At 34.5% G+C, this 19362-nt stretch overlaps 1 protein-coding gene across 5 annotated transcripts in view; it reads right to left on the bottom strand.

The window, feature by feature from the left end:
• The window catches only part of LOC102802005 (SHC-transforming protein 1-like), a 75103-nt gene that overhangs the window by 28157 nt on the left and 27584 nt on the right, over positions 1-19362 (bottom strand). Inside the window, exons 2-4 of one of the 5 annotated variants that reach the window (XM_085506973.1) lie at positions 8318-8382; positions 4687-4792; positions 2652-2835 (exon numbers count right to left, since the gene is read on the bottom strand). In XM_085506973.1, the coding sequence (XP_085363099.1) occupies positions 2652-2816 (165 nt within the window). In that variant the 5' untranslated portion in view covers positions 2817-2835; positions 4687-4792; positions 8318-8382. Of the gene's footprint in view, positions 1-2651; positions 3967-4647; positions 4793-8317; positions 8383-19362 lie in introns of those variants that run through there. The other 4 variants (XM_085506972.1, XM_085506971.1, XM_085506970.1 and 1 more) reach the window with 4 other exon arrangements.

Raw genomic sequence — 19362 nt, 5'->3', positions numbered from 1 at the left:
TTAAAAATATCATTACAAAATGAACAAATCTGAGAAAGGTTCACATGTAGTACCTATATATGTAATATCAAAGCAATCAGACTTGCGGTTTTTAACAAGAAGTCGAAAATATCACTTTTTACCAAAAATGACAAAAATATTCACCAAAATTAGAGAATTAAAGATATCATCACAAAATGAACAAATCTGAGACTGGTCCACATGTAGTACCTATATATGTAATATCAAAGCAATCGGACTTGCGGTTTTTAACAAGAAGTCGAAAATATCACTTTTTACCAAAAATGACAAAAATATTCACCAAAATTAGAGAATTAAAGATATCATCACAAAATGAACAAATCTGAGACTGGTCCACATGTAGTACCTATATATGTAATATCAAAGCAATCGGACTTGCGGTTTTTAACAAGAAGTCGAAAATATCACTTTTTACCAAAAATGACAAAAATATTCACCAAAATTAGAGAATTAAAGATATCATCACAAAATGAACAAATCTGAGACTGGTTCACATGTAGTACCTATATATGTAATATCAAAGCAATCGGACTTGCAGTTTTTAACAAGAAGTCGAAAATATCACTTTTTACCTAAAATGAGAAAAATATTCACCAAAAATAGAGAATTAGAGATTTTGATATGAAATGAACGAATCTGAGAAAGAACCATCCAAGGTACTTGTATATCAAATTTGAAAACATTCTGACTAGCGGTTTTGAAGAAGAAGTTGAAATTGTAAAGTTGACGACGACGGACAATCAGTAATATGAACAGCTCGGCTGTGTGGACGTTGTTGACAGCGGAGCTAAAAAGAAGTTTGGCAACTAATATTTGTCTGCTTTTTGAGATGCACAACATGTAAACAATGTGATTCTCATTATTGAAGTAAATAATACTTACTGAAAATAAATCTGATTTTGCATCTGTGGTTTTTAGTCTAATAATTCATTCTATCACAAGTTCAATTTAAGTCTGATTTTTTGAGAAGTCAGCATAAATGTACCAAGTTTAATTATGCAAATTAGGTGATTAATATGCATGGATATTAACCCAAAACTTATCAGGTCTGTGCAGTGTCCTATGACATCTAAGTACCAGGTTTCATTGAAATGTGATGATTAGTACTGGAGATATCCATGGAAAAAATGGAAATTGACTAATCTTCATGCAAATTAGGTGATTAATATACACATATTTTTATTCAAAACTAATTAGGCATGTGCATAGTTCAAAAAAAACCAATGTACTAAGTTTCATTGAAATGTATTGATTAGAACTTGTAATAGTGGTTGACCCAAAAATGTACTAATTATGCAAATTAGGTAATTGATATTCATGGATTTTTACCCAAAACATATAAGGTCTGTCATTGTTCTAAGACATCTATGTACCAGGTTTGAATAGTTCTTTAGATATCAGTGGAACAGTCACGGAACAGCTAAAAATTAGCTAATTAATTTCATAGGTTTAACCCAAAACCAAATCAAATCTGTGCATTTGCGCAGAGCATCTATGTATCAAGTTTCATCTAAAACCAACATATGGTTCTTGAGATATCAGTGGAACAGTTAAACACATGGAAGTCAAAAGAATATCAAACAAAATCTCACAGAAACAGTTTTTGAAATATTCAGTTGAAATAGTTTTTAAATCACTACTTTGTAGCCTAGAATATCACCAAAAAACTCTATGATATAGTTTTGTTGTATGTTAATTGTTTCTCTACTCCAGTTTTTTTTTTTTTATGTGGGTATTTAATAATCAACAGCATTATGTCAATTTACTACTACGTAAATATCGATATAAATCAACCCATTTCTTAGATCCACAAGTACAAGCTTTTAGGTCAAACAACAAACAAACAAACGAAGGAACTAGCCAACAAATATAAGGATTTAAGATCAGAAAGTTCGTAAACTTTCAATTATATGCTAGCAACCAATATCAACGTTAAAAAGACTCGCGCATCAAAAATGATTATTTCAAAACCAAATTCTTTACTTCACACATAATGAATACTGGTTTGTTGGAGATGTGTCGGTCAGAAAATAAAAAATTTGTTTTTCCACTTAAAATATGATGATATATATTTAAAATCTGTGATTTTAATTTACGAGCAATTATACCATACAGCTGACAAATGACATAGCGGCAAAGTACGTCACGTGATTAATTATTTATGAAGACGTTCGTTCGTTCAGTTCAGACAAACAAAACAGATGCATTTATAACCGCTAAGGCATTGAAATAATTTCGCAATGGCTTTATTTGGGTAATAAACTTCCTTGAGATTCAAACAAGTCACATACTGATAAGTCACAGTGAATTAACACAGTTAGGGTTGAATGTGTTGTTATTGTCCACAAACATTGTCATAATTTTGATCTGTTTTATGTAAATATTCAAAGTAATGAAGAAATTACAAAAAAAATATCTCAAACAATACTAATACACATCAAATATGTTGGCTTTATTTTTATAGTATTTTCTAAAAATTTTATGTTTTTTTTTTCAACTAAATATCATGTTAATCAAATGGAAGTTGAACTGCTGTTTTGTGGAGATAAATGACGCATAAATTCACAAAACACAAAAACCAAACCTGGAATATGATTAAAAATATTCAAAATTATAATGCTAGTACTTACACGAACTCCGTAGCATACACCGCCATGGAGTAACTTGTCGTCTGGGTGCAACCAACCTCTTGCTGGTTTGTTAATAAAAGTGCCATTTTTACTCCAATCTGCTGCCCTTGAATTAGGACTCTCTGGTGCTTTTTTCTGCCTCATACGGTTGATCATCCCAGCCATGGCAAGAAATGACGGGTGTCTGAAATTCCATAATTTTTTACGATGATTGGGTCGCCGATTTGGTGAGGTGAAAGTCATTGTATTTGGTGTATGGTGTATCTGGTGAACCAATGCGGCATCGAGTCGCAAAGGAGAGTCAGTTGTCTTGGACTCGCTTACGCTTAGGCGTTTAAAATTCATAGTTATGTATTTGTAAATAGTTTTGATAGCACACAAATGTACAAATAATATAAGTATATTTAAAAAAAATACTGTGTCTCTTTTTTTATCTTGGACTTATGGTTTGCTGACACATTTCAAGCCAAATAATAACAGAATGCAAAAAATACGTCCATAAGAGTACCAATCAGATGATCAGAGCATATTAATCACTCCCCAAAGGCAGGAATCGAACACAGCACACAATGATCAATTAAGTGCATTTTAACAGGATGTCTTCTCTCTCCTCCTCCTCCTCCTCCTCATTATCCCTCAGATATCATCACAATCTATATCCCTAATCTTCATCATCAGATGTTGTTGCCATAGAAACAAGATAATGGGCAATTCCAGTGAGAATTTCACAGACCAATATTTCAAAGGCAGGTTCAACTACATGGAAATACACAATGAGCCACCACGAGAAATCCAAATTTTGACAATTAACCGCCCTGGATGTGACTAGTTCAAGAAATTAAAAGTGCAAATTTTGCACAAATCTGTGTCAGCAGGCAGTCCCCATAGCTTCACATAATCCTGTTTTCTACTGATGCACGATAAGGCATGTAACTATTACAATAATCCGATGTCACACTTCAGAGTCAAGATCTGATGGATAGTACCAGATACAGCAGGTGGAATTATGAATTAACAACCTCGCGCAGCCATTCAGGGCTCACAACAGTAGGAATATCAGTCAAAAATCCTGATTGTAGAACTAAGGCAGAGAAGACTTGAATGGATACACATGGTAAATACACTGCCGTCTTTTAGCCAGCTGGGAATGTGAATAAGTCGTTGTCGTTGGAGCAGTACATCCTGCTTGTAATCCCATGTACGCACATTTCCTACCGACACGGATGAGGCACAACAAGGGTTGGCAGTTCCTCCATTCAGGACACACAGCCGTTTAAAAAAACCACACAGTAAGAATTTCAAACGGAGACATTAATGACTACTGCTCAGGTACTTATATTTAATACATGGATAAGAAATATATACTGGCCATTCACTACACTGATCTTCCGTTAGGGTTATACCATTTGTTAAGTCAAATCAGGTAGGACAGGGTGATGTTTAGAGGGGTACAGGGGGAGACAGAGTTATTATCAGGAATGGCATATTATCACATGTTTATAGCAATATCAGATTTAAAAAAATAAAATGAATAAATTCCACAAAATAATACGAATGATGTAAAGACATAATTTTGCTGTCAAATAATTATTTACTTCCGTTGTATAAATAGTTGGCAAGCCATTGTGTCTAAGGTCAGAGGATGTTTTCTTATATTTCATGTTGTAATTCGATCTTCAGCCTGGCCACATGTGTCCAGTGATTCTGACAGTTTTTCCAACAAACATTTCACCCCTGCATTAATAATACTGTACACATGATACTTCCGATGGCCTGCTCTATAAATAACTTAAAGACTACATGGAATGTACCATTCATCACAAAAGGAAGTCAAGATAGGAGTAATACAGTCACAAGTGATAGTACTCTGAAGATGACATCTACAAACCTATATTTTGACCGGTTAAATTTCTTGGGTGTGATTTAATGACAAGAAATTCGTAAATAATTCTAATTGTGTTTTTACCCGGGAATTGAAACATGGAGGGTGACATACCTGAACTCCCTGTCTGTAAAATGCCTAGGTCTTGCTTACCTCAGCTGGGAAGATTAGAATCCAAATTGATGATGTAATGACTTCCTGTGACGTCACCAAAGTGATCCTCCAATCACCCAGCACTGTGTTTGCGGTTTCTCTACTCCTAAAGTGATAACAGAGAGCAAGAGAGCGATAAATAGAAAGGATTTCTCCCAAGACACGCAGGTCATGCCACATCTACATCTACATCTACGAGCCATAATTCTTTAACGTGATAACTGCTGAATAGTAACAAGTAGTCTTTCCTCTTCAAAATAATAATATACAAGTAGATATACTGTAAAATACTTTATTTTTAGCTGGAATTAATTTTCACTGAAAAGACTTTTTGGGTGTTCTGCATGGAATTTATTTCCACTAATTTTCGATGAGTTGAATGTAAAATATAGGAAAAAAGGTATTTTTATTGGATTTTATTTTCACTGAATCATCTCCTTCAGAAAAAAATAAATTCCAAGCAAAAATAAAGTACTTTACATTATGTTGATGATTAAGAAACTTTAATTTATAAGCAATTTGTCTCCCCCCCCCCCTGAAGGTCCAGGATGTACAACCTATAAAGGTCATTTGTACAGCTTATTCTGTAGTGGAAAACATTTCCAGTATATGAGCATAGCTAATATCACAAATGGTTTTCCAATCAACATTAAACACATTCCATAATGGCAAATACAGTTAGCAGTGAATAAGTAAACTTGAGAAAGCGTTTAGGTATTCAAAGGTTTCCCTAAAGAGTGACTGCAGGCTAATTAGCCATCTACCCTTAATGTGACATGTACATAGAAAACAATATTAGATTTGCATACAATGATCAATAATTGAACATACATGCACATAGAACTTGTTGTTGAGTAATTGTATAGTCTTAAAAAAAACAAGTAATCTGCTTGTGGGTATATACATGTAGCTTGCTGTTTATGATGCTTATTTCCTAAGCAATTTGTATATTTATTAAAGAAAAGAAGTCCCATTTGTAGAGTGAATTGTACTTATAATAAAACAATTAAAAATAACATATTAAACAATCATTCTGTTGGTTGAGCATCAATCTGCAATTTTTAAGATGCACAAAGCAGAAGCTATCAAATCTGTTGAAAATTACTTCTTACCAAAAATGACTTCATAGTTGAAGATATCAATAGGAAATTTGAAGATATCAATAGGAAATTAACAACAACCTCTATACTGATACATGTACTAAATATCAAAGTACATTTTTGTAATCTTTGAGGTATGAAGAAGAAATCAAAAGTATCACTTTATACCAAAAATATTCATCAAAATTAGAGACAAAACGAACAAATCTGAGCAAGGTCCACCTAAGGTACATGTATAATACATCAAAGCAATGGGACCTAGTTGTTTTCAAGAAAATAGGTCAAAAATGTAAAGTTGACGCTGAACGCAGCAATCAGTAACACTATAAGTATCACTCCACTTTGAAGACAGAAGAGCTAAAAAAAAAACCTACATAACATTTTTTTTTAACCACAGCATATCTTACTCATAATCGATCAGTGAAGATTAATTAATAAAGAAATTAATTAAAATTTCATAAAAATTCATGCTTTTACAGTTTTGGGTCATAAGTTTGAGAACTAAAAATCATGCATTTACAGTTTTGGGTCATAAGTTTGAGAACTCATAAAAATTCATGCATTTACAGTTTTGGGTCATATGTATCTGTTTCACAACTTTAAATTAAAAATTCCATCAATAACATTTTAATATATGGGTGTATATACATCGTATTCTTGGCTTCAAATTTGTAAACAGGAAGACGATTTATTGATAGTGAATTTTCCCGCTGGGATTACCCTTTTCACCACCAGTTCCCTCTTTTCATCACAAATTCACAAAATAGTCCCATTTATAGTCTGCACTTTCCTTCAGAAAATTAGTACAAAAACAGCCAAATTGTCTCAAATTGTGTCTGTTGGCTATAAAATTAGAGTTCATTTCCAGAAAAGGTGAAAAATTGCAGACAAAGTCTGGTGCTTAAAAGGTTAAAGAAATGTCTTGTTTTTGTTTTTTTGTTTAAATATTTTTTGTGCCAAGGGACAGTTCCAGACATTGAATGTCTCTGTTGTCTCTCCTGACTTTCTTTTTTTGTATCTGCAAATTGCAAGAGCTAGTGCTGACACATAGTGTCTTGTTTGTACATTGTATCACAGAGTCACCTCAATTAGTGATATTCCTAGTAATTTAATCAATGTTCAAGTGAAAACAACTTATGGGTGCTGGTATTAAGGTAAAAATATTGTTTTTTTTTATTTTTACATCAGTGTGATCAATGTTTATAAATAGGATGCCACAAGGCCTACAATAACATTAATAGATTCATATGCTTAATAAAAACAAGCAGCCTGTCGGCTGAGATAGCCCCGCTGTTAGCAATGCACATTTCAATTAAAGAAGTGAAGATATCATTAGAAAATGAACAATATGTATAGTATCAAAGCAAAGGACCTTGCTGTTTTCAACAAGAATTCAAAAATATCACTTTTCAACAAAAATGACAAAAATAATCATCAAAATTAAGTAATTGAAGATATCACCACGAAATTAACAAGGTCCACATGTAATACCTATATATGTAATATAAAAGCAATCAGACTTGTGGTTTTTAAAAAGAAGTCGAAAATATCACTTTTTACCAAAAATGACAAAAATATTCACCAAAATTAGAGAATTAAAGATATCATTACAAAATGAACAAATCTGAGACAGGTCCACTTGTAGTACCTATGTATGTAATATCAAAGCAATTGGACTTGCGGTTTTTAACAAGAAGTTGAAAATATCACTTTTTACCAAAAATGACAAAAATATTTACCAAAATTAGAGAATTGAAGATATCATTACAAAATGAACAAATCTGAGAGAGGTCCACATGTAGTACTTATATATGTAATATCAAAGCAATTGAACTTGCGGTTTTTAGCAAGAAGTCGAAAATATCACTTTTTACTAAAAATGACAAAAATATTCACCAAAATTAGAGAACTAAAGATATCATTACAAAATGAACAAATCTGAGAGAGGTCTACCCAAGGTACATATACACCACGTATCAAAGCATTCAGGCTTGTAGTTTTCAAGAAGAAGTCGAAAAAGTAAAACATTGACACAGACGACGCCGGACGCCGCCGGACAATCACTCATATGATAAGCTCCGCTCAACAAAGTCGACAGCGGAGCTAAAAATTTCAACAAGTTTTTTTTGTTTTGCCCGACCATATCTACTACATCCTTAATGGTGCAGTCAATTATTACACTGCATCAAGTTAAAAAAAATATTTTTATGTATTATAAAAAAATCAAATTTAGAGCATTATGAACAACTTTACAATTAGAAATTCAGAATCACACAACTGCAAGATCCTGACGAGCCTAGATCTAGTGCACAGAACTACATGGATAAAGCATGCTATGCAATCAAAGTCATGAATTCACAAAACAGGTCATTGACAGCATCTATATACAGTGGTGATAAACTCAAGATTCACAATTCAATAACATGGTACTCATGGATACCAAAATCTTTTTAAACCTGACTGATCTATCTATGTTAACTAATGAAATGTTTAGATCTAGCCATTGTCTAAAGGTAGATCAGTACATGTACCTTAATTTCTGACGTCATCCCAGTATATGTTGCATGTGTTCAGCTTCTTAACGGTTTTTGTTGGGCTATAAATGTGAGTAACCATAAAATCATATTAAGTGAAGTAAGCATAACAATAACAGAGAGGAAATCTAAAGAGAAGCAGCTAACAATTCTAAACCCAACTTTCTGGGGTGTATACATTGCACTTTATATCAATTATTTAATTAATAGAGGATGTAATTTCACATGAATTAATATCGACAAGAGCCTGGCATTCTCTTTGGCAAAACATTGGGCTAGGTTAATATTTTACCCTAAAACTGGCCCAATCAAAGTGATTTTTCTGTGGTGAATCAATGCATAGTAAATTGAAAAGTTACAGTTTCATTATTTCAAGAGTGACACATACATGTACATGTACAAAACCCAAAGAAAAACATAGTTGATTTTTATTTGCCAGTTTCTTGAATGTTTTTCTAAGTCTGAATTATTTGAGAAAGAAACAAAAGTTCCATTATGATGAGGTTATTACGAGGATACCTCAAAGTATGCAGGAAGACAGTACAGCGGGAGTATCAACCGACGCGCACATAATAACCTTATTATTATACATCTTTTCCTTCCAAGGATACATCATGGGAATGCCGAAATCCAAAAATTTTAGAACAGAATCAGCGAACTTCTTTTTGTGGAGTCCGGTCAAACCCAGGTGGCAGCCATGTTTATTTTTATTATTAAGAGAACACTTACGCGCGTAATCATTCCATATTTGAAATTCGCATTTCCTTGTATGGTAGGATGAAAATACCATGTAAAATACCGTAAAATTACGACACGCTGTAACTTGTGGCGTTATGGTGACAGATGTATAATATTGTTATTTATTAGCTTACATTTATGACACAACTGATGAAGGTAAAAAAAAGGACAATTATTTGGCAAAAGACAGGAGCGCACGCTGCTGGGATAGACCATATACCTGGTATAACGGTCTAAGCATAGCAGATTAAAACTGCCTAACAATGGAGTGCTGCCTAACTACCCTGGGCCAGTCCCAAAGCCCCCACTGACGAGACAGTTAGCATAAAATATAATAACAGTACAGCCAAACTGAAAAACTCAATTTAAAACAGACTGAAAAAATCAAGAAATAAGTATTGCCTGAAAAATGTTAGCATTAGCATATTAGAGTGAACAGCGGAAGCTGTAAACTAGTTATTGAAATATTAAATGGTGTTAGATAGTGACAATTACCAGAACCGACACTGAGGGCAGCGGAAGCTATCCAAATATGGTAGAAAAAAGCGGAGACTATAAAAGTATTTTATCAATGTTTTAAGGCTGGTTAAAACCACAATGTAGGTACCGTAAATGTGTTCACAAATTGACTTTCAAATTAATGAATGTTGCATTTTGTTGATACCGATGATTTTAAAGTTGTAAAAGTTGCTCTACTTCATTTTCATGATTGGATAGGGCAAAAACATGTACGTCAAATCTGTGGCAAGTGATTTTCAGAGAAAAGATCAATTAATAGGACTGAAAAATATCTATTCTCATCGTTGTTGTTATTAAAAATAGTTTTTCTTGTGGTTACAATAACAGAAACAAATTTGGATATTAAATTAACCGGTGTTTGGAATATCAACCAAGATTTGATTTTAACATGTACTATGTATTCTATGTATATTATCCAAGATTTGTTAACAATTCTTATCTGATCATCTTTAAATTTGGAAATCTTATCAATCACTGCCAAGTTTAGTGTGACTAGCAAGTGCAATTTTCAAGATTTGGCTGAAATAAAACATTCGTTAAAAATAGATATATCAGTGGATTGAGTGAAATGATACTGCTGACAATGAGAACCAAATGTTAATAATATGCTCTCAAAGATCTGTCAATCTGCCACCTTCTCCTGCCCTCCCTTAAAAGTGTTGAATGATTGACCCTGATGTACGTCTCCATGACATTCCCTCCCAATAACCTCTTCCTGCCCTCCCTTAAGAATGTCAAATAATTGACCCTGATGTATGCCTTTATGACATTCCCTCCCTATAACCTCTTTCTGCCCTCCCTTAAGAATGTCAAATGATTGACCCTGATGTATGTCTTTATGACATTCCCTCCCTATAACCTCTTCCTGCCCTCCCTTAAGAATGTCAAATGACCCTGATGTATGTCTCCGTGACATTACCTCACTATAACCTTTTCATGTCCTCTCAATATAAAAAAAAGACAGGTATTTCTCATTTCTGCCAGCAGAGGGCAGTCTAACTATAACAAGGTACATGTATTTCACTCGTAGAGGGGGGGGGTAGCTGGTACAGTTTTACAGGAAATAAAAAGGGCTTTTTACAATTTCCAAGAAAAAAAAGACGTTTTTACAGTTTACAGTGAAAATTGAATTTTGCAGTGAATTGTGTCATCTAGTCGGTTTACAGTTTCAAAAATCTATTTATCCCTGGATTATTCTTTACGACTTTTTTTATTTGGATGTAAATTCTTGTACGTACCGAGAAAAATGACACATTTTTACAGTGTATGAAAAAAATATTTGATTGATTACGTTGTACGTCTAGCCTGTGATTACAGAATTACGAAATTATTTTTTCAATTTACGTTGTACGAACAAAAAATTATTGCAATTACGTTGAACGAAAATAACCCTTGCCCCCCCTCCGAGTACACTAGCACTGTTCAGAAGAACTCAACAAACAGAACACCTCTGTATTAAAATTGCGCAACTTTAGTTTAGACATGTTTTCCTGCAAATAATAATAATCTAAATACAATGACCGTGTTATGTCTGTTATACTTCTCCATACATTTCAACACAAATTGTTATACTGTAAAATACTTTATTTTCGTTTGGAATTAATTTTCACTGGAGGAATGATTCAGTGAAAATAAAATCCAGCGAATATACCTTTTTCTCTATAATTTAGATTCAACTTATCAAAAATCAGTGAAAATAAATTCCATACAAAACACCCAAAAAGTCTTTTCAGCGAAAATTAATTCCAGCTAAAATAAAGTATTTTACAGTATTATAAGTTTCAATTAGAAGTCTCTGTTTAAGATGGGATCAGATGACAGAAAATAGTGAACAAACTAGTCATTGAAAATGACACAGTCCCCGTTAAATTTTTGAAAGTTCTCTTTGTGCTCGTCATATTAAAGTGGAGGGGTTGTTGCGAGCGTGTCCTTGAAACATGAGTTCCAAGTGGCGTATACAACAGATTGTTTATTTACATCAAAACACGTGTTCCGTGTAGTAGTAATATGGCCAAAAATAACAGCCGTTATTCGGCCATCTTTGATCTGATTATGAAACACACAGATATGTATGATGTATGTGCCAAATACAAATGAAAATGGTACATAAATTGTGGAAATATAGTAGTAAGGCCAAAAAGTCAGATGGCTGTCAATCAGCCATCCTTGACCAGATTTTGAAACAAATTGTCATGGACATGCATCCTAACATGTATAAAGTACATGTATGTGCCAAATTTGAATGAAAACTGACAGAGCACGTCCAAGATACCGCATAAAAAAAAACAAGATGCCTGCCAGTCGACCATCTTTGATCCAACTGTGAAATAAATCGTCATGAAGATGTATCCTAACATGTATAATCTATGTACCAAGTTTGAATGAAAACTGACAAAGCATGTCCAAAATACAACATTATCAAAAAACAAGATGGCTGCCAGTCGGCCATTTTGAATCAAATCGCTAAACCACTGCATGTGCATATGTCCCACATAAGGTACTAGGCACATGCAAAGAATGAACGGAATCGGTCCACAGGATTCTGAAATATGACTCTGGACAGACTGACACACGGACGAACGGACACACAGACGAACGGACAGGCAGACTCAAGAACTCACGGACGGTCGGGGACATGTATCCTAACATGTATAATCTATGTACTAAATTTGAATGAAAACTGACAAAGCATGTCCGAAATACAACATTTTCAAAAACAAGATGGCTGCCAGTCAGCCATCTTTGATCCAATTGTGAAATTAATCGTCATGGACATGTATCCTAACATGTATATTAAATCTATGTACCAAGTTTGAATGAAAACTAAAAAAGCATGTCCAAAATACAACATTTTCAAAAAACAAGATGGCTGCTAGTCAGCCATTTTGAATCGAATCACTAAACCACTGAATGTGCATATGTCCCACATAAAGTACTAGGAACGTGCAAAGAATGAACGGAATCAGTCCAAGGGATTCTGAGATATGACTCCGGATGGCCGCACAGACACACACTGACAGATGCACGGACAGACGGAGACCGAATTATAAGTCCCCGTTTTCGGACTTCGTCCGAACGGGGACTAATAAAATGCTTTTCAAAACATGTTTATCTATTCAAAAAAATTAAAATAACAAATAATATGTCATATTTAAAGTGACCTTAATGAAAGAATTTTTAATTAGTAATCTATCTGCTGTTATAATTACAGAAATCATATTAGTACTAGAGACCAGTATAGCCAGTAAAGCCCAAAAAAATAATATGTTTCTGGTCACAAAAACAAAGTAGGTATAATAGTTTTACTCTAATTTAACAGTTAATCTTGTAATTGACAATAAAATCCTGCTGGGCATGTTGTTATTCCCGGGGGTGGAGCTACGTCACATAACGTACATGTATGTTGTGTGGACACTATCGCTGCACCTTGTGCATATATGAGATAGTTGTTTTTTATTAATGACCAGATTCGTAATTATGCTTATTTCAATTGGAATTATTCCATTGTTTGCTACATGCAATTATCATTATGAGTTATGTTTTATTTGTATGAATCATTGTTGATAATATTCGTTATGCATTTCTATTCTATTATACTGTCAAAGTTGCTAGCGTAGTGTATTTCTACCACCATAGCAATTACGTTACGATACGATAGAAACTACTATCATCCGGCTATTTTAAGCCAATTCCAAATATGGAGCGTTAGCCAGAGCGAGGCATTATGTAACAGCCAATCAGAAGTTTAGGCTGACGTTTTTGAATTCTCTAGTTTGGTACTTTCTCTCTCTGTCCACGTTTTGAGTTGTGCTGTGCAGCCATTGTTACTGCCGGAATAAAAGGGTATTCTCTGTCTTGAATACTGATATGGTTACATTTGCGTAGTGTTTATCATCTACCGAATACAGTATTGGTTGATAGTTACAAGACTCCTGATTCAGTAGCATACCCCGCTATAGACACAAACCACTGTACCATGTATTTTTATGGGCTCTGTGCGATCTGCTGTGAAACGCCGGTTGAAAAGCCGGTGAAAAAAGTCCAGAAAACAGCACAAACTCAACTTTAAGGTACATGTAATCCTGAACAACCAAATTCAGATATGTTGTTACACTATTCAATAGTATCGTTTTCTGAGGTTGTTTTCACTGATGATGGTTGCCATGCGTTGAAAATGCCTGGATGTTTGCCTCCGAAACTAAAGGATCATTATTCAAATGAAATTTACATAAAACATAATAATGTACACATACATGTACACTGCAACATTTTTGTGTGAAGAAATTTGAAGGAAGTGAGCATCTTCTAGTTTGGTCATTAAAAAAATACAGAATCTGGTCAGCATGCAAAATCTAGGCAAGATTTTGTTAATGGTAATACAATTATTTTTTTTTGTTATTTGGTGAACATCATTTGTTTACATTTTTGGCAATCGGCATAGGCATGTCAGACAAAAAATGGCATGGATAAATCAATTAAAGTGACAACGCAGTCTAAACCTTTGGGTGTGAATTACTGGTTCTTGGCATCACTGCACATGATGTGCGGAATGTAAAACAAGTACATCCTATATAAGGCCGAAAAACAAACAAAAGTCGGAAAATTGAAAAATTGGGTCGGTCGGTCAGATTTATTTTTTCTTTCAGAGAAATACTGATCAAACCGAGGTTCAATGTCGCCATTTATCCCCCGGGGACCCTGGGGATCAAACAACGGTCGGGATCGTTAATTTTTAGAGAAAACACTTTTTTACTGCTTAAAATGGTGAGTTTTTAATGATTGGGCCTATTTAAAAAAACGTAACCCGATATTTCATATTATTCAGTTGGTCGCTGAGGGCAACAAAACATTTTCTTTTTTTTGGCCTAATGGGAAGAGATCAAGTCCAATGTACTTGATTCAGTTTTATACAATATACATTGTACATGAAAGACTCATAAAGATTAACATGTAAGGTGGATTCAACAAACCAATGTATGTTTTAAATTAGAAACCTAAATATGTATGAACTCAAAACTCAGTTTGTTTGAATACGTACAGTGATATCACAGATTTGGCAATATAGAGGACACCAATGAAGCACAGTCAGCTGGCGCACAAGTACGATATATGGGGGCCGCCATCTTGAATACGGCATGAAACTAAATAAATGGGAATGTGTCAACCAATTACAAATCATTATTGGCAGTCTGATTTTAATACTTGCTTGGTGATCACAAGTACGGTATACAAGTTTAGTTAACTCCAGTGTATAAATACAGTACAATGTATATGCTATTAAAAACCACATGCATGTGGGCATACAAAAAATGGTGATATTGCTTTTGGCTATTCAGGGGAAAAAATGCAAAGGATTAAAGTTTTGTTGCGAATGTTAGAATCGTGCATAAACAACGTATTTTACATATGTTGCATGGGGTGTGTGTTCACATGATGTGATATCATGACGATAGTGCTTTACTTTCTACATCATTTGATGATTTTGTTTGGGAGACAAATAATATGAAGTTGCTAAGGAAGAAGAAAAAAATGCTCTTCAGATACTTGAGATACAACTCACTCAGAACTGAAATTTCAATAAAAAATTCATTTCTCATTGAAATTTTAATAAAAAAATCATTTCTCATTGAAAAATTACTCAATTACACAAAAGTGAGAGAATTGTATAAATAAGGAAGTGACATGACCAATTAATACGAGGGTTCCGGGGTCGTCATTGTATTTGATGTCATGATGTGAACAACGGGTGACAAAACCAAATAATTAAATTGATTTTACAAGATATGACAATCTCATTAGAAATATTAATTAATAACTTATTAAAAAAGGTGTACATGTACCAGTACAGGGAAGATATAAACCCAAACAACTTAGAAAACTTAGTTTTCAGATGCAACCCTCAAAGCGCGGCAATCGTCGTGCTGCGCATGTGCGACATTTGTGTTGAACATTGATTTTCCCACAATCCAATGCGCTCTTTTAATGGAAATCACAAGTATGAGGTTTTACCTGGGCGTGACTTGCATTAATTAACTCTTTTGATACCTTCCAATCACCTAAAATTACCTAATTAAAGTTTCATAATGTCTCAGTTTTTACTCGTTGATCTGCGCAACAGTCAAAGTCGCCATCTTTGTTTATATGAGAGCCATACATCTCGCACATGCGTGGCACAACGACTACCGCCCTTTAAAATACTGACCTCGAAAATGTGACCAGATGCTCTGGATCTGTGTATCTAGAACAATAATTAGCTTGGGACAAGATCAACTTAGAGAAAAGGTTAAGGTTTAATTAACAGGCTAATTAACACCAGGATTCTAGATTTATTAAACTGATATATTATAACATGCTACTACAATGGTCACATGCAAAGCCATATGTTAATGTCCCTGCTATCTCAAACATGAAATAAATATTCTGCACAAACATAAATTTGCACATATATAAAAAAAACATGCTAAAAGATAGCTTAGACTGCTTTCATAACCACTGTGCATGTGTATATCTAAATACTAAGTCTAGTAACTAGTCTAAGTATGTCTATTACTAGACTGTCGACAGTCAGTCGTAACTAATATTAATCTGTTATTATTAATAAATATTGAGTATAAACGTAATAAGCGTGAATAAATTGCGAGCGCCGGGACAGGAAGTAAAGTCCCTCGCGTGAAATGGTTAGCATTTCCCATCAAACGCCTTCGGCATTTGAATGTCTAGGAAACACGGTTACATTAGGCCTGAGGACTGTCGACAGTCTAGTCTAATACGAGTAACTAAGACAAAACTACAAAAAAAAGGTTGAAATTATTGATGAAAATGATACTCATTTTAAAAAAGTTTTTATGTGAAGCTTAAAGCTAAAGTTATGCTTGGACTGGACTGTACATGTAAACAGATAAAAATGAATTATGGGGTTCAGTTTATTGACAACATAATTTTAAATCCAGCGGTATGGTCAGTAAATACAACTATCAACAACATTAGAAATGGAATATACCTTATAATCTATTGCAGGTGTATAAGGTTAGTGTCTGAAGCATTCAATAGATATATGAATTTGCATTATTGTACATGTACATGTATACTGTTTTCATGAACTGCAGCGACAAGCAAAACTGAGATAAGGCTACAATAAATGTCACGATCTCACAAATAACTTTAACTAGCCTATTGTGAGTCTGCCACACAGTTTGAATAAAGACAGTATATTGTACGGCACACAACATTATGAAAGAAACATTTGAAAACCCTTGAACCAGGAAGTGCAATAGTCTTTGTCCTGATTTATCATGACTCAAATACCGCCACACCCACATCTCAAACTGTCCTTCCACAGTTATAAGAATAATATATTGGAGGTCAGGCTATATAGGCAAACATTAGACTTGCATACAGACTCTTCTTTTGTTTTTGGTGATTTTTCAATAAAATATTATGCAAGTGTATAAATGACGAAAGCCGGGTTACCACAAAACCCGGGTTACCGCGAAACAAAAAAGAGACTTGAGTTCCATTTGTCTCTCATCCAAGACTCAAATGCACTTGTATCACTTTTTATCACAAGGCACTATAACACAAAATGAGAATGCTGCGCCCTTCGTTCCCTTTTTCTTTTAAAGCGCGGCTTCGCAATCCCAGGAATTGCACCAGTGTATCATGGGAAATGTAATTTGCATGGTCCGCCCAATTGCTTACATTTCAACTGAAGGCGTTAATTCCGTAAGCTAACATCGTGCATTACGCTATAATCTGATTTGAAAGGACTTGCTGAATCCCGTTGTTCGACGTTCGGCGTTACGGCATTGTAAGGTTCTCTCCGAATTGAGCTCATGCCTTTGCTTTCTTGCTACTAATTGTACTAATATGTTACAAGTGCGACCTTTTTATACAATGTATTTATTCATTCACAACCCGTACATTACGAGCGCGATGTATTCATACTACGTACTGTGCTATGCTGCCGTGGGTTTATTTATAAATATAATGAGTACGTAGTTGCAACAAGTTATTATTAAAAATCTAAATAGACAAAGTTGTGATGTTGTCTCACACTTCTAACGTCCACTGTCATGAAATCGTATTGTCCAAAAAGGGAAACTATTGTTTATACCCATTTGCACTTGTTTCCGGAAGCATAGCAGAACTTCGCATACTTGAAGTCAAGTGTACGTGTTTGGCTGGACATTTGATTGCACCTTTACCGTGTAACAGCCAACATGCACAAAATAACGATACGTGTCTCGGAAGCACAAGAGGCCGAGGCGGAGGAAGAACTAGATTTAGATGATAGTGGATTGGAGCCTGATCTGGTTGTTGAGAGAGTCGTCGGGCAAAACGAGTGTGGGTTGTGTCTTAGTCAACCTTGTGTGACAACAAACAGGCAAGATTGGTTGGGAAATGGCCAGGGTCCGTGTGACAACAACGCTGCTATTAGGAGTCGTTTATTTCAAAAAGTATTGGACGATGCTCGGACAACGAAATGCGTGGACTAACGAAAGATACATCCAGCGCAAGTCACAACTTATGATGGCTGATGACGTTGTGGTCACACAAAGAGAAGTGATGCCGGAGTGTGTTATAAGACAGATACGCGGACTGTATCCCAATCTCACAGGCGTGCCTTATATGAGTCATCTCTGGTACTGAAAAAATATGTGTCTTTCATTGATACAAACGAACCAAACGGCCCTTTTCAGGGCCAACAAATATTACATTTACATAAACCCATGACTGACAGCCAGTTTGAGCAGTCAAAACGACTGTTTGAATCATGCTTTTCCGTCGCTTTTACGCGGAATTCACACTGACATCGCACCGAACTCGTAAATTAACATCGCAGTTGTATCGCGGACATATTCATGTTTGTGTACGACATGAAAATAAAGCACCACAGGCGTTAAGATTGCTGAAAAGAGTGATTTTGCGGAGCACCCCGAAGAGTTGTTTCACGCTTGAGTGTCATTTGCATACTGAAAAGTGGCGGCCATCTTTCCTTTTATACACCCAGACCCGCGGTTTAACAAAAACCTTAATCATATTACAAAAATACAAATTAAATTATGTTTCTCATGATGGTATTTAGAGAGTGCTATAACAGAGCAAGAGGGAGCTGTATTCATTTTGTTTGTGTAAATTTAATGGGAGCTATAACATGGCAAGAGGGCGCTGCACTCATATCTATACAGGGCCCTATAGAACAGAGTGTACCCTTATCTCACAGTGTAAAAAAAAATCCAGGCTTGTCTACAATACAGGAAATAAGCTACTTCAATCACACCTCAACACAAAGTCAAAACATCTACATTTAATTTCCTTTCAGACTACAATACCTGGCAAAACAAGAATTCCTTTAAAATATTAACAAATGCCAAGGTAAAACCCATTAGTGATTTTCCATTAAAATACCATGATTGAAATCAATTCAAATAACTGACACATGAGGCTATAGTGACGCTGTCAAAAATCACTAAACAAATTTCTTAGAATAATCTGATTAACATCTGTAAATGAGTTCAGAAAATTAGCTACCGAGGGTAATATTGAACATTAATTTTAGTTATATTTATTGATTTTGTGTAAAAATGTTGAAGTGACACATTAAACAGGACATTCATAACAAAAGTACATGACATCAAATAAATTGATGGGTCTTGTATAAGCATGTTTAATATAAAGAAACCTTAGACACATGTACCGTACAAGTTGTATGCGCTCTATCAGTGATGTATTCCCAATACACTCAAACCAAACACGGTATTTATTGTATACTGGTTCATAAGAAT

This window comes from Saccoglossus kowalevskii, chromosome 13 (genome assembly GCF_978046115.1).
Source record: "Saccoglossus kowalevskii chromosome 13, keSacKowa6.1, whole genome shotgun sequence".
Lineage (NCBI taxonomy): Eukaryota > Metazoa > Hemichordata > Enteropneusta > Harrimaniidae > Saccoglossus > Saccoglossus kowalevskii.
Note: the sequence above shows the minus strand (reverse complement) of the source record. Positions and strands in the feature narration are given on the sequence as shown.